Below are 15,579 nucleotides of genomic sequence, written 5' to 3' on the forward strand. Positions count from 1 at the left end.
CAGTCACCCGAGTGGACCCAGTCACCCTGAGTGGACCCAGGCACCCGAGTGGACCCAGTCACCCTGAGTGGACCCAGGCACCCCGATTGGACCCAGGCACCCCGAGTGGACCCAGTCACCCTGAGTGGACCCAGGCACCGCAGTCACTTACATATAAATCAGGTGTGGCTCACTTTCTGTCACCAACAGTTTGTACCCTGCCTGTTCACTGACTCTTATTCTCAATGTTACTTGCAGCTCACATGATTTTATAAATAGAAAGTCCAAGAGAATCGTCCAAAAAATATTGAAATGAATAATAGAGTTTAGAAGGTCATTGGATACAAGGTCAATATGCAAAGATCAACAGTATTTCTATTAACTGCAATAAGCAATTAGAAAAAGAAGAATTTTAAAAATATCATTTCTAACAATATTTTAAAAAATCAAATACCTAGAACCATACCTAATGAAAAACCTGCAAATTCTCTACATTGAAGACTATAAAGATTGCTTGTAGAAATAACCCGAATCCTTCACAAACTTTCAGAATATATAGAAGGAAGGAACACTTCCCAATTCATTCTCTGAAGCCAGTATTACCCTGATAACAAAACCAGACAAAGAGATTACAAGAAAAGAAAACCATAGACCATTATTCTTCTTGAATATAGTTGCAAAAATTCTCAACAAAATATTAATGAACTGAATCCAGAAACATAAAAAGGATTCAATCCTATGACCATGTGGGATTTACTCCAGGATTGCAAGGTTGGTTTAACTTCTCATCAAATCTAATTAATGTAATACACAATATTAATAAAATTTAGGACAAAACTGCGTGATCATCTTGAAAGACGCAGGAAAAATATTTGAAAAATCCAGCTCTCATCCATAACAACCTTCAACAAAGTAGGATTAGAAGGGAAATTCCTTAACCAGATAAAGAGCATTTACGATAAACCCATAGCTAACAGCATGGTTAATGGTAAAAGAGTGAATATTTTTCCTCTAAGATCAGAAAAAGCACAAGGATGTCAGCTCTTGCTCCTTTATTCAGTGTTGTACTAAAGTTCTAGATAAGCAGTCAGGAAAGAAAAGAAATAAAAGACATCCAGACTGGAAAGGAAGAGGTAAAACTGTCTTTGTTTACAGACATCATGATCTTGTAATTGAAAATTGTAAGGAATGCGCGCTTCGCAGACACACACACACACACACACACACACACACACACACACACAGAGCTAGAACTAATAAATGAGTTCAAGTTTGTGAGGTATAAGATCAATATACAAAAATCAGTTATATTTCTATAAACTAGGAATGAACAATCTGCAAATGAACTTCAGAAAGCAATTCCATTCCCCATAGCATTAAAAAAAAATACCTAGGCATAAACTCAACAAAAGAAGTGCCAGACTTGTACACTGAAAATTACCAAAAAAGTTGTAAATAAATGAAGAGACAGTCCGTATACGTGGATTGGAAAACTATATTATTAAGATTGCCGTTCTCTCCAAATTGATCTGTAAAGTCAATGCAGACTGCATCAAAATCCTAGCTGGCATTTTTTGCAACAATCGAAAAACTAATCTGAAAATTTATATGGAAATGCAAAGGTCACAGAATAGCCAAAACAATCTTGGAAAAGAAGAATGAAATTAGAGTGCATAATTTCCAGATTTGGAATCTTAGGATAAAGCTACAGTAATCAAGACAGAGTGGTACTGGCCTATCGATAAATGGGACAGAACTGAGTACAGAAATAAATCCTTAACACTATGATCGACTAATTTTTGACAAATTCAGTGGGGGAAAGGATCATCTTTTCAACAAATGGTGCTGAGACAATTAGATATCCACATACAAAAAGAAGAATTACCATACATTATACACAAAAATTAACTAATAATGGACCCTAGAACTAAATATAAGAGCTAAAATGATAAAACTCTTAGAAGACATATGCGTAAATCTTTGTGACCTTTTGATAAGCAAAGATTTCTTAGATATGACACTAAAAGCATGATCCATAAAAGAAAAAAATCAATAAATTTGACATCAAAATTAAAAACTTCTGTGCTTCAGAAGAAGCCATTAAGAAAGTAAAAAACAGGCCACAGACTAGGAGACAATATATGTAAATTATGTATCTCGTAAAGGATCTGGATATAGACTAGATAAGAACTCTTAGAACTCAATAAGAAGACAATCCAATTTAAAAAGTAGGCAAAAGATTTTAATAGATAATTTACCAAAGAAGATACACAAATGGCCAATGAGCACATGAAAAGCTGCTCAGCATCACTAGACATTAGGGAAATGCAAATCAAAACCACAATGAGACACCAGTTCACACTTGATTATACATGGCTATAATCAACCCACCTGGACGACAATAAGTGTTGGTGAGGATGTGGCGATGGATCTCTGCCGCAGCGCTGGTGGAGATGTAAAATGGTGCTGCCAGGCGGAAAACAACACGGTAGTTTAAACAGAAATTTACCATATGACCCAGTGCTTACTAGGTATCTGCCCAAGAGAAATAAAAACATAACATCCACACAAAGACTGTGTGTGTGCAAAGGTTCACAACAATTACTCATAATTTCCAAATTGGAAACAATCCAAATGTTCAACTTGTGTCAAGAGAAAGTGGGGCACAGCCCATAAAAAAAAAAGAAATCTTGGCATGTGCAACAACATGGACATGGAGGGTATTGTGCTGAGTGACGTGAGTCAGACAGAGAAAGACAGATACCAGATGATTTCATTTATACGTGGAACCCAAAAAACAAAACAGAAACAGACTCATACAATACAGAGAACATTTTGATGATTCCAGATGGGAGGGGGAGTTGGAGGGTGGGTGAAAAAGGGGAAGCATTTAAGAAGTAAAAGTTGGTAGTTACAAAATAGTCATGTAAAATACCGTATAAGGAATATAGTCAATAATATTGTAATAACGATGTATGGTGTCCAGTGGGTAAGATTTATTGAGGTGATCATTTATGAGTAAGTTATATGCTCATAAATTTCTAATCACTATGTTGTATACCTGAAACTAATATAATACTAATATGTCAACTCTAATTGCAACCTAAAAAAAATATTTTAAAAAGGTGTGCATATCCATACAGTGGACTTAGTAACAGAAATAAAAAGGAACAAAATACTGCTCTGTGCTACACCATAGATGAACCTCAAAAGCATTATATTAAGTGATAGAAGCCAGGTGGAAGATATATACAGATGCATGTATGATATTTTATTTATATGAAATATCCAGGAAAAAAGCAAATACAGAGATAGGAAATAGATTAGGTGCCTTAGGCTGGGCATGGAAATGGGACGTGACTGTGAATGGGCACAAGGTTTCTTTTGGTGAAAATGTTCTGGAATTAGATAGTGGTGATGGTTGCACAATGCTATAAATTTATTGAAAAATCACAAAAAATTAGTTGTCAACGACTCCTATTTAGACACGAATTGATTATCACTCCCAAACCAAAAAGTAAGCATGCACATGTCCTCTAAATTACTTACTTTTCCCCAAGAGAACCTTATATCCTTTCCAGATTTTGGACCCCAAAGTAATAGTTGACATTTATGCACTACTTTATCACTTAATAAACCCCTTTGTCACATTAATATTCATAATATCTCTCGATGAGGTAGGGGTTCTTTATTTCCCCTGTTTTTCTAGTAAACAGTATCTCACAGTATCTCTGTTTTTCTAGTAAACAGTATCTATCAACAGTAATTTTGATATTTAATTTACTTATTGGTAATTTTTTATTCTGGGGGATAAAGTTTGCCTCTCAGTATTTTGCTCATAATATGTTTTCTTTATGCAGCATGGCTGAAATTTTTCTCTCTAAGTAGTTGTCCATTTATGTAATTGATGAGGTTGATGGTAGTGAAAACAAGCATAATTAGTATTCTTAGTAAATTTGCAAGTTATAATTGAATTGCCAGGAAGTTTTGTGTCCCATGTGACTGAGCCACATAGCTCTCAGGTGGGGTTGGAGCAGCAGGAACTATTCAAGCCAGCTGTGACAGCCTGTCCCTGAGAAGGGGTCAGCCCATGCTTGAAAACTCAGCGTCTTTCCTCCCTTGGGACCATCTCCTGCCCGTGTTGCTGTGGGGAGCATTGTAGGAACTGTACTAGCAAAGTTCTAGCACTCCCCACCCCCACTGCTGTTGGCACATGTGTTACCTAATGCTTATCAATTAAGGTACTCTTGTTTCCTATCAGAATTCTATTTAGCTAAAGCGCACTCTTTATTAAATGATGCTAAATATATGTAATGCTTCTTTTTTCCTTTCTTCTTTTTAAAAATTCCCTCTATATACTCTCATGCTCAGAAACTGGATAGACAGATAACAGGAGAAGAATTGCGACATATTATAAATTGCATGGTCGTGAAAATAAATGATTCGGAATTTAAAGAACTAATGCAGACACTTGACCCCGGGGGCACTGGCCTGGTCAATGTCAAAACGTTTATTGAACTGCTCAAAGAGGACCCTAAAGTAAGTGCTATGACAAGTTCACGTTTGATTTTCTATTTATGGCAGGAAACTGAAGTATTCTTAGTAAAATAAGAGATGATGGTGAGATATGGTTTAAATAAATAAGTGACTTTACGCTTTTCAGCTGCGTTAATTTTCATTTTTAAGTAAGAGTGATGTGTTGAAGAGTTGTTTGGTCTTAACTTTTAGTGTCTAAATCACACGGAAGGATGATATTTGACATTCCTGCGAACCTATCCCTGAGATAGCAACTTTTTGTGTAGGATGTACCTTCTTTTCCGGGTACTTCAGTTGCACCCCTCTTACCTCCATGTCTCAGGGAGACGTGTTTGTGAATTGCTCCTCTGGTCTCACCAATATTTTAGAATATTTATGTGAGTTCAACTTTTTTAAAAAATAACTGCTCGTTGCCTCTAGTGACTAACACTTGCCTTTGGTGTTTGTTCCTTTGACTGAAAATTTGACAGTTTTATTATTAGAAAGGTTTCCGTAATTTTAATAGCTATTAATGTTTAAAAATTTTATGAACTTTTAAAAAATCAGGTTGGCTTCAGATAATGCAGGCACTAGGCATTAACAGAGTCTTATTGAAACGTTTGTTTAAGACTTCTTTTAGCAACTACAAATTAGCTTTCTATTTTAATGGTATGATTTCCTGAGTGCCCATTTGTGCAGGGTAATAACCACATCTTAAACCCACACCACTTGGTCCTTCTTGAACTTCAATTCAAAAGTCCCAGAGCCCTTTCACACAGAGAAATGAATAATTACTTTTTCTGAACTCCACTGTGGGGCAGACCCTGTGTTAGCTCTGGAGAATCATTACCTCTAACCATCACAGAAACCCTCCACATGGCCATCTGTAGGGAAAACAGAGTTGGTCAGGCTCCCTCCCCAGCCATCTGCTGAGTATGACCTGACGAGCCGCCAGCACATGAGATAAAATGTTGCACAAGCGTCATCCATCCTGAAGATGTTGTATCTACTTATGTAAGCACCTTGGCTGTGCTCCACTTTTGTCTCTGTGTGGTATAAAGGGGTCCGGCCATTTCATGAGGCTCGATATGTGGGCTATGTGGGCCGGGCCCAAAGTGTGTGAGGGCTGCTGAGAAGTGGGACTGTGGGGTCCGTGCCCAAGGGCTGCCGCAGTGGGCTGCTGAGACATGATGCTGCTGCTGGCTGCGGGTCGTAACCCAAGAACATCTCGCTGTGCCCAGCAATGAGGCCGAAACCCTGGCTGTGCCCAGGAAGCCTGTGAATAAAGCATGTCTGCTCCGCCTTCAGCAACACGCCTCTTCTTCCAGCTCCCAGAGTCGCAGACACCTTACCTCCGGGACCACAGCCCACTCGGACATCATGTTTTTTCTTTGAAGCCAAAACTGTAGACAAGTAAGCAATCTGCTCTCTCTCCACGTGGCAGGTGGAGTGACCTTTGCTCAGTAAAACCAGCTCCTGTCAGCCCTTGAGGCTCCCTCATCCCTCCTTGGCACGCGCTGCAGCATTTCCTCCCTTCCCCTCGTGCCTCCTGGGACCATTCTCCAGGTCTCAGTGCATTAGCGTCTTCCCAGGGACCCCCACTGACACCTCTGAAAGAAGCCGATCTTGCAATCACACCCTCACACACCTGTCGCAGTTAACGGTATCGTGTTTTTGTTGTGTGGTCGTGCCTCCATGAAGACAGAGGCCTTTCTGTTTTCTCCGCCCATTGTCCCGCAGGGGAGAGCCCAGTGCCAGGCTCAGTCACAAAATGATTCGGTGAGTGAATGCCCCAATAGGAATGAGTGAATGAGAAAAATTAGAAAACGCAGATATGGCAATAGAAGAAAACAAAAAAAACATGACTCATTCTGACATCGAGGAATTGTTGTTACTCGCTCTTATGCTTTGTTGTATATTCTTCCAAACCTATGTACCTGCACACACATACTTCTTTGTCTGCAGCTTTATTGAGATATAATTAATATACCAAACTGTACATATTTCCTGTGTGTTATCTGATGAGTTGGATACATACTTTCATATATAATATCTATTTTAAACTGAGATCATGTAATTAATGCCATTTTAGTCTCTGTTGTCATTTATTAATGTGTTGTTAACACTTAATGTGAACAAAAAATCTGTATAATTTTTTAAAGATACAGAGTTACTATTTCCTGGTGTTATGATCCAGGTGTTTATTTTTTTTCCTTTTATACATTTTGCTGCAATGAATATCATAGTACCTGCTTTTTTCGTATCACTATGATTATTTCTTTAGCATACACTTCTAAAAATGGAATTATTGGGTCAAAGGATATATATTTTATTTTAAAATTTATTTTAATTGTGTTAAAGAAGCACATATGGATAAAATACAAAATGCAAACGATGCGACAGGGACACCGTGAAAAGTGAGTGCTCCTTCCATCTCTGCCCCCCCACCCCCACCCCAGAGCAAGTCCTGTTGCTCCAGAGTCTGTAGATTAGAAAATTGTCTCAGATTATTCCTTATCGACACTGGCAATTTGCTTCCTTTTTCACTTTTGCCATTGTGCTAGGCAAAAAAAAAAAAAAAAAAAAAAAAAAAGCCATCTCGTTATAATTTCTAGGTGATGGATTTTGTTTATGTTTAATGTACTTTCTTTTTTTTTTTTAAATAAGTGCAAGTTCAATGTTATTATCTTCATTTCCAGGTGGGGATGAGAGGGCAAACTCACTCACTCAAGGTCTCAGAGCCACTGGTGAATGAGGAGCAAAGCTGACAGTCCATGTTTGTCGCCTTCAGAGCTCCTATGAGTAATTTGTGTTCACGTACTTTCTCTTTCCCAATTAGAGAGGAAAGCTGGCCTCCTGTACAGACACGAAGGCGCTTCCCCTTCCGACTTGGGATTCAGTAAGTAACACTTCCCTCTGTGGTCCCAGGGGGCTGCCACCCCAGGTTACAAATGTGCCGCTTGGTAAATACGTTGGGTTTTTTTGTTGTTGTTAGGTGGAAGAAATTGTTCGTGACGCCATTACTAGGAATCCTGTCGTTTTCTATAATATGCTCCAGTCCTATGACCTCAAAGACACAGGGCTCATTGGTCAAAATAATTTCAAGAAAATCATGCGCATATTCTGCCCTCTTTTAACGACAGAGCATTTATCAAAGTGAGTTTTTTTGGTGACAAATTAATTCATGTTGTGTTTTTCAAGTCTATTTTTATAATTGCAAGCCTTTTTCTGCACGTTTGCTGTATTCATAGGTGATATTGATAACAGCTACTGCTTACTGAGTCCCTCCTAACATTGTATGCTTATCAAGAGTTTGCCGTAGACTGCGTGATCTCGCCCCCACCACAGCCATGTAAGGGAGCTATTATTCCTTTTCATGGATGAGGAAACAGGCCTGGAGACCTGAGTCACATAGGTAGTAAGTGGGACAGCCTGGGTTCCGTCCTGTGTCTCCATGACACCTGTGCTCTTAATCAATATACTATTTTACCTCCCAGAGTGTCTGGCTGTGACCAGCCACCTTCTAAATGGTGGCGTGAGTTATATTTTGGTTCAACACTTGTCGTGGATGAGCCAAAGCTGGCAGGGAACAGGGATGTTGAGAGAAAGGAGAGGACGGTGTGTGAAGGCCCCTGTGCCAGTCCTGCCATGTGTCTCTCACCCTCCACGTCGAGGGGCATGCGCCCTGGGGCACAGAGCCTGGTGGCTTCCTTCTCTACAGATGACCTTGACACTCTACAGCTTGAAACCCCTCCTTTAGGGGATGGTGCTGCCCAAGGCACCCTAACCGCCCTGCTGTCCCCGCAGGCTGCCTGACCTTGGAGGTTATTTATGTTTCCCAGCATGTGGGCAAGTGACCTGGGAGATTAGGTGGAAATCCAACTGAATCACAGAGGAGAAATTTACTCCAATTTTCTCTCAATCCTGGTTGGAATGTTAAAAATCGTGTTGCTTTTGTTTACATTACACTGATTTAAGGTGGCCTGAAACACAACCGATCTACTGGGCATTGTTGGCCATTTGTGTCTCCTTCCTGGGAACACTCATGTTTCATAACCATTTTTTCCTATGGTTGGCTTTTGTAGGGGAAAGGGGGTTTATAAGAGGAGGTGAGGCAGAGGCTCTCCTAAGCAGGAGAGGCTGGGCTGGGGCGTTTGTGTTTACCCAATTTTTTCCAACGCTTGCAGAAAGATCAGTTTGCTAGAGTGTGGCATAAACACGGGGAAGGGGAAAAAGAGGTGACAGCAAGTCTCTGGAGGGAGCCCGGGAGGGGTCAAGGCCTGGGCTGGGGCCATGGGCAGTGGGGTGGGAAGAGGCGAGAGTCCAGTTGACATCGGCATGTGCAGGGGCTCCCGGCCACATGGCCTCCACAGTGTGTGGTCAAAGAGCGGGGCCCCAGGACTGATGGGCAGCTCACTTCTCCTTCCCTTGGTCTTCCCCTCAGTATTAGGGAGGCGTACGACTGAGCTCTGTTAGCTCTACACACGTCCCTTAATCTCCAGGGCCATGTATTGTGGGGGGAGAGAGGCAAGACAGCCGGCCTGGCCTAGAAGCCGTGCAGCGAGCACAGTGCTGGGAAGAGGGGAGCAGGAGCACTTACTTGCAGCGGGGTGGGCGGGGCCGGGCACAGAACTCCAGAGCCTTGTGATGCTTCAATCTGGAGAATAAGGGAAGGGGGTTTCTGGACAGGGCATAGCAGGGAAGAGCCCAGAGGGATAGGGGCACGTGGCATGTTTGGGGAGCCTTGGGCAGAGAGTTTTCTAGGGGAGGATCTGTAGGGGGACGAGCCAAGGGACAGGCTGGAGCAGGCAAGAATAACTGTCTGTACCATGCTGGGGGGCTGGATTCATCGGGCAGACAGGTCTGGGCCAGCATCTGAAGATCCCAATGCCGCGCCCTGCGCACTGGCCGGGCCGGGCACCATTGTGTTAAAGTCCCCACTGGCTCTGAGGTGCAGCTGCGTTTGAGAAGCAATCGGAGCCTGTGAGGTGGCCTCACATGGTGATGGGGACAAGTTCCAATTTGCACTTTATAAAGATCACTCTGGCTCCAGTGAGGAGAACGAACGGTAATAGGGTGAGAGGAGAAGCACAGGTGCTTGAAACGACGACGTAGTGGCAGAGGGGTGGGTGCTTATGACAGTGGAAGGACAAGGTCTGTTGACTCTGGACTTGGAGAGCGATGGGAGAAGAAGGAAAGGAGGCTCAGCCAGGGCTGCTGGAGCAGTGGGGCGAGATGCAGCACCTTTGGCCAGTTAGGAAATGGAAGGAACAAGCAAATGGGGGGGAGGACACCGGAAGGAGACTCTAGGAGGACATCGGGCCCAGAGAGGGGTCTGAGCTGAGCTGCGACTCCGGGGTCCTCCTTATAGCCAGTTTGTTCATTTGTTCCATTTATCTGGGGGCGGAGGGTAGACCGTCTGAGATGAGAGGGCCGTCTGTGGGTAGGACCTGGCAGAACAGCACGAGCTAACCAGTGACTTGGCTGGCGCAGCCGGCAGAGGAGGCTGAGAAGCTCAGGGCCACACGACAGAACAGCAGTGCTGGAGCCTAAGGGAGGGGAAGGCCTCCGGGAACAGGAGGAGGTCAGCAAGGTCAGAGGTCACAGAGGACGCAAGTGGGGTGAGCAGGACCAGGTGGGGCTGGGAGGGGCAAGGTGGACGCAGCAGGTGCCAGCGATGTTTGCAAGGGGCGTGGGGACACAGTGCGGACAAGGTTTGCGTGTGTGGTAGACATGTTCACACGTGCTTGTAGGTGGGAGGTTAGAAGTTAATGGAAAGGCAGAGACTGAAGCCACGAATCTGGAGAGAGAAAGCAGGTGGGGAGCCAGGTTGGGAAGAGGGGCAGGGAAGGGCTGACAAAGGGTGTCGCCCTCTAAGTTCTGTTCCTGTTTTCTCAATCCGCTGAGAGGGGAGGCTGGGGGGTGGGGGGGGGACAGGAGCTGCAAATTGCTGAAGGTTTGGAGCAGCTTCTGAGGGGCTGGAGAGGCCAGCCTCGCGGGATCTCTGCTTCCTTGTCCATAAAAAGGAAGGTGGTGCCCACGCTGCAGTCATTCATGTTCTCCCCTAGTACGTTTTAGCCTTGTGATATCAACTCCTCTTTTCTTACGTATATTTATTTGTAAAAAGAAAAAGCCTTTTTCTCACCAATACACGTTTAAAACAGCATCATTGGCATAAGGAAGTCGTCCTAAGACCGGATGTCATGAAAACAATAGGAGTGAATCCTAGTGAGACGTTTCAGTCTGCCAAAGGCTCTGAGCATGCAACCTGCCGTCTCTTGGTTAAAATGTAGTTTACTAAGTAGAAAAAAAAAAGAAATATGTTAGATATCACTTGAAATAAAAGGAATGCAAATTTGCGGACATACGTTGAAAGATACTACTTCGTGCCAGCCAGGAAGTGGAGCGCTAGGCCCTGTCTCGTGTGCCGGTGGGAGCGTGAACGATAAAGCCTCTTTGGATTTCAGTTTGTGTAACAAGAACCCCTCTCCCTCAAATGGAGCTACGCTTTGTCTCTGTAGTTCTTCTGGGGTGCATGTCACCAACGCACTTGGAGACCCAGGATACCCTTGGAGTGTAGCTGGCCGGACTCGCCAGGGCGTGACTGGAGTGGGGTGAGAAGGGACCGAGGGGGAGTCTAGGTTTCTGGCTCCAGCACGTGGGGACTGTGCTCAGGATTGTCAGCACTAGGGGGACTCGGGGAGGAACAGTGTCAGGAGTGAAAACCGGGAAGTTCTATTTTGGACGCATTAACTCGGAGAGGAAATGGGCGACACACACCACCCAGAATGCCTGCACTCTCTCCACCTCGCCTACCCTTGCCCCGCAGTTGCTCTCTGCCAGTCACCCAGCTCCATTTTTCATGGCTCTTCCTAATTATTTATGTTTATGATTTGTGCCACCCACCAAGGATGTAAAAGGTGGGGACTTTGTTTCTTCATCCCTGAAGCTGCAGTACCTAGGGGTAGAATAGTTCCCAACTCATTGTCAGGGCGAGCGAGGGAATGAGTGCATGAATACATGAATGAATGAATGAATGAATGAATGAATGAATGAATGAATGAATGAATGAAATCTAGTGTATTGGTCATGCAGGCAGGTGGGTATTTGAGATGGAAACCTCTCTAATCCATGAAGTAGCCAACTTTATCTGTCTAAACTACAAACCTGATCACATTAAAACCCGGCTTAAAACCCTGGGTGTCCTGTTGCCGTTAGGAAAACAATTAGCCGCTTTCAGCAGAGCGTGGCTTCCCTGGCCCCTGGTGACCCTCGCACCTCTCCAGAGCTGGGGCTCCTCAGCTAGACTGCCTATGTTTGTTCGCTCCCAGCTCGGCCCTGAACCAGCTGAGAACCTGGGCAACACCTTTTTGCACCTCTCTGAGCCTCTGTTTCCTCATTCAAATATTACTTACGAGAGTTGTGGTAAGGATCAAATGAGCAGATGGACATAAAGCCTTTCACTAAGCACCCAGGCCTCACTATGTGCTACATGTTTGCTGTGTCTGCTCCTGCTGTTCTCAGCTCCTAGACTGAGCTGCTTCCTGTGCCTTGAAAACCCCCAGCTGTCCTGCATCTGGGCTCTTAGACGATCTTTTCCCTGGTTCTGAAAGACCAGTTTCCTGGCCACTTGGCTCCATGTGGTTGGAGCTATAATTCTTAGCGTGGCGCTTAGTACACAGAAGCATACGTAGTCATCAAAGCAGTTGTAATAACGTGCGTACTTACTGGGAGATGCGTGGCTTCAGAGCTGGTACTGTGACCCCTGAGCACGTGTGTAAATCTTCATCATGCTCTCGTGGCACTGTTATTACAGCTGCAGTTTATTGCGCACGCAGACACACGGCGGGCCAGCCCCAGGGCCAAGGGCTTTCCGTGGATCCTCTGACGTGAGGTTTCCAATAATGCTCTGAGGCGTAGCTACTTTTATTATGTGCCTTTTGTACTGGGGCACAGAAAGGTAAGTAACGGGCCCCAGGTCAGCGGTTCTCAACGCCTTTCTATTCTTAAAAATTATGGAGGACCTCAAGAGTATTTGCTGTATGGAGTATATCTGTCATTATTTACTGCCTTAGAAATTGTGGTGTTTTGCTGTTGCCTCGGGGAAAACGTTGGGATTTCAAAATAATGCGTTGTTGGGCGATAATGAGGTGACAGAAATTATAACAGGTATAACCAACGGGCACGAGTCACGCGCTAGTAAAGTCGTGTCAAGAAGCTGAGTTCATCTCTGGAAAGCCACTCTAGCCCCTCATTTATGCCCTAAGCGTTTCTACAGCCTGAGGAAATATCAGAGAGCACAGCCTGGATGAGTACACGTTCCATCAGCGGTTAGAGCCAACCGCGCTCACGCGGCAATAGCCTCTGAAACGTGCACCGAAGACACATGACGAGTCTGACTCCAGTCAGAAGAGACAAATGATGTCGTGGTCTTCTTACGGAAACAGCTGTGGACTGGCTGGTACCCTGGACGGGGCCACAGACCACGGCCCGTGAACACCTGCCCTTAGTCACAGAGCCATCAAGACACAGCTGCTGTTCAGCCCCGGGATGCTGGTTCCACAGCTGCGCCTGTCACTCCTATGCTCTCTGCCTGGGCACGCTAGCAAAGGGTTCTTGTGGGCCTCTGGCTTTACCAAGTTTGCAACAGGGAACATGTACAACTTTTATGATTAGGAAAATATTAACACACAAAACGGTGAAGAAGAAATAGAACCTGCCACATAAGTGGTTTCCTACATTTTCTAAAATATTGGCGTATGCCAAAATTCCAGTATAGTCAGAAGTACTTCCAAGACTCCATACCACAGTTTCTGATTAAAATGTTTTGTTTTTTCGCATGTGTTAAAGCTTGATTGCAGTATTCTTTACAAATAATAAACTGCACGTAGTTCGGTGATACTATTTGAGGAAATCCATCATATGTGTATATCCATGAGACCATCACAAGCTGTCAGTCACAATAGCAGCATTTTCAGCACCCCAAAGCTTCCTTGTGCCCTTTTGCAAGTCACCCCACCCCCTAGACATCAGCTATCATGACAGATTACTTAGCATTTTCTAGGATTTCACATAAATGAAAGCACACACAATGTTGTTGGGTTTTTGTTTTTTTTTGGTCAGGTTTTAGTCACCAAGCACAATGATTTGGAGATTCATTCATGTTGTCATATGTATTCGCAATTGGTTCGTTTTCACCACTGAGTAGTAGTCCATTGAATGGTCTTCCCACAGCTTGTGGGTCCATTCATTGGTTAATGGACATTTAGCTTGTTTCCAGTTTGGGGCTATTGCAAATATTGCTGTCCATATTGTACAAGTTTTGTGTTGCCATACATTTTATTCCTCCTGGGTAAATGCCTAGGGGTGGGACAGGCGATTCCTATGGTAAGTGTATATTCAATTGCCAGACCGTCTTCCAAAATGGCTGCCTCATTTTACACCCCACCAGCAGTGGGTGAGAATGGTAGTTACCCACATCCTCGCTGGCACACGGTAGGGTCCATCTTTTTAAATTTCAGCCATTCTAATGGGTGTGTTCTGATTATTTTTAAAATTCAGACTCTGCAGTAAGTTTCAGGATGTTGCTTCAGGAAGAATCCTCTACAAGAACCTTTTGGCAGGCTTAGGAGTCCATGGGCCGCCCACCGTCTTCCCAGTTATCGCTCCGAAGGATGAGACGTTAAGTGAACATTTCTGGAAAGAGGAGCAGCAACCGGCTCTTGCCGAGAGGTAAAATAAAACCAAATGGAAGCACATAGGAAAACCATAGCGCCTGTTGTGCAAAGGCAGTAAATATTTGTTGCCTAAATGGGTGTATTAATATTTTATTATTTAAATAAGAACGATGGCAAACTATCAGTATAGTGATTAGAGTCAGGGAATTTTAAACCAAGCAGAGAGCATATAAATTCCTGAACTGACCTGTTAATTCTAGAAATGAAAACGCTGAGGTCTGAGAAGTTTGGGGACTTGCCTCAAGTAATCTACAAATGGAATGGCCATCCTGCGTCCAGGAGCCAAGACTGTCCACTCCAGAGAACCTGTCTGCCACTCAGCTGTTACATATCTGCATTCACACCCATTTTCCCCCCAGAAACTTAGCTACCTTACCACTGTTTAATATTTATTGCAACATACACCCCTTCAACCTGTTAACATTCTTTAACATGAATGATAGAATTATTAAAACGATTGCCAAATTGAATTGTAACAATAAAACATACTTAGGAAATCTATTAAAAATTGGATTGGTGAATATTCTAGCCCTTCTTCACTTTGAAAAATACAAGTTTAATCTAATGAGAAGATATTAGCTTAACTTGATTTTTCATAGCTTATAATAAATCCATAAAGAAAGGTAAAACATGGACATATTCCGCAGACTTTATCATATCCATTTTTAAAAAGTTCTTAAGTATAGAGCAATGGGAATAGTTTAATGCTATGCTAAAAAAATTTGAATATCTGGGCATTTCACTAGTAGCTGCTTTATAAATGGGTAGAAAGATGATATTTTAAGAGAAAGGTTAAATATTCAGTGATGAGATATGTCGGCCTCCTAAAACCAGTGAAAGAAGTAATGGCAATTGAGCATTTTTATAAAATGTGGTCATTCCTGGAGAGCCCTTAAAAGCTGACAGCAGGAAAAAGGGTAGTTAATTCTCCATGGCTCTCTCATGGCTGCTCCCCACCCCCACACCAAACAGGGCCCAAGACTTCTGCAGAGCTGAAGAAATAATTATTTTCCAATAACACATACACTCTCACACTCACACACAGCACATCACATAGAATCTGTATTTTATAAATCAAATTGATTTTGTAAACCAGCTTGGAAGAGCTGTGGCCTTCCCTTCCTTCCTGCGGCTGTTTGATGACAGTTATGATCTGGTTTCCCCCAAATACCAATTGAATTTAAACCTTTATAAAGGGCTCTGACTGTTCATTTTCCCAGATCACCAAACTATCCTTTTTTAGCTCTGCCTGCCCAGTCACATGCCACATTCAGCCAGCTCAGCACACAGTTGAGCATCTTAGCACAGGGTCGACAGTGTTCTGCAGCCCCCACCCCAGCCTGCCACC

At 43.4% G+C, this 15,579-nt stretch overlaps 1 protein-coding gene across 2 annotated transcripts in view; it reads left to right on the plus strand.

Annotated features, from left to right (window-relative positions):
• EFCAB6 (EF-hand calcium binding domain 6) overlaps positions 1–15,579 on the plus strand; it is a 225,564-nt gene that overhangs the window by 91,488 nt on the left and 118,497 nt on the right. For both annotated transcript variants that reach the window (XM_081061342.1, XM_081061341.1), the window contains exons 13-16: positions 4,351–4,518; positions 7,334–7,393; positions 7,490–7,650; positions 14,056–14,226. In XM_081061342.1, coding sequence (XP_080917468.1) covers positions 4,351–4,518; positions 7,334–7,393; positions 7,490–7,650; positions 14,056–14,226 — 560 coding nt within the window. The remainder of the gene's footprint in view (positions 1–4,350; positions 4,519–7,333; positions 7,394–7,489; positions 7,651–14,055; positions 14,227–15,579) is intronic.

Source organism: Rhinolophus hipposideros (assembly GCF_964194185.1).
Source record: "Rhinolophus hipposideros genome assembly, chromosome: 9".
Lineage (NCBI taxonomy): Eukaryota > Metazoa > Chordata > Mammalia > Chiroptera > Rhinolophidae > Rhinolophus > Rhinolophus hipposideros.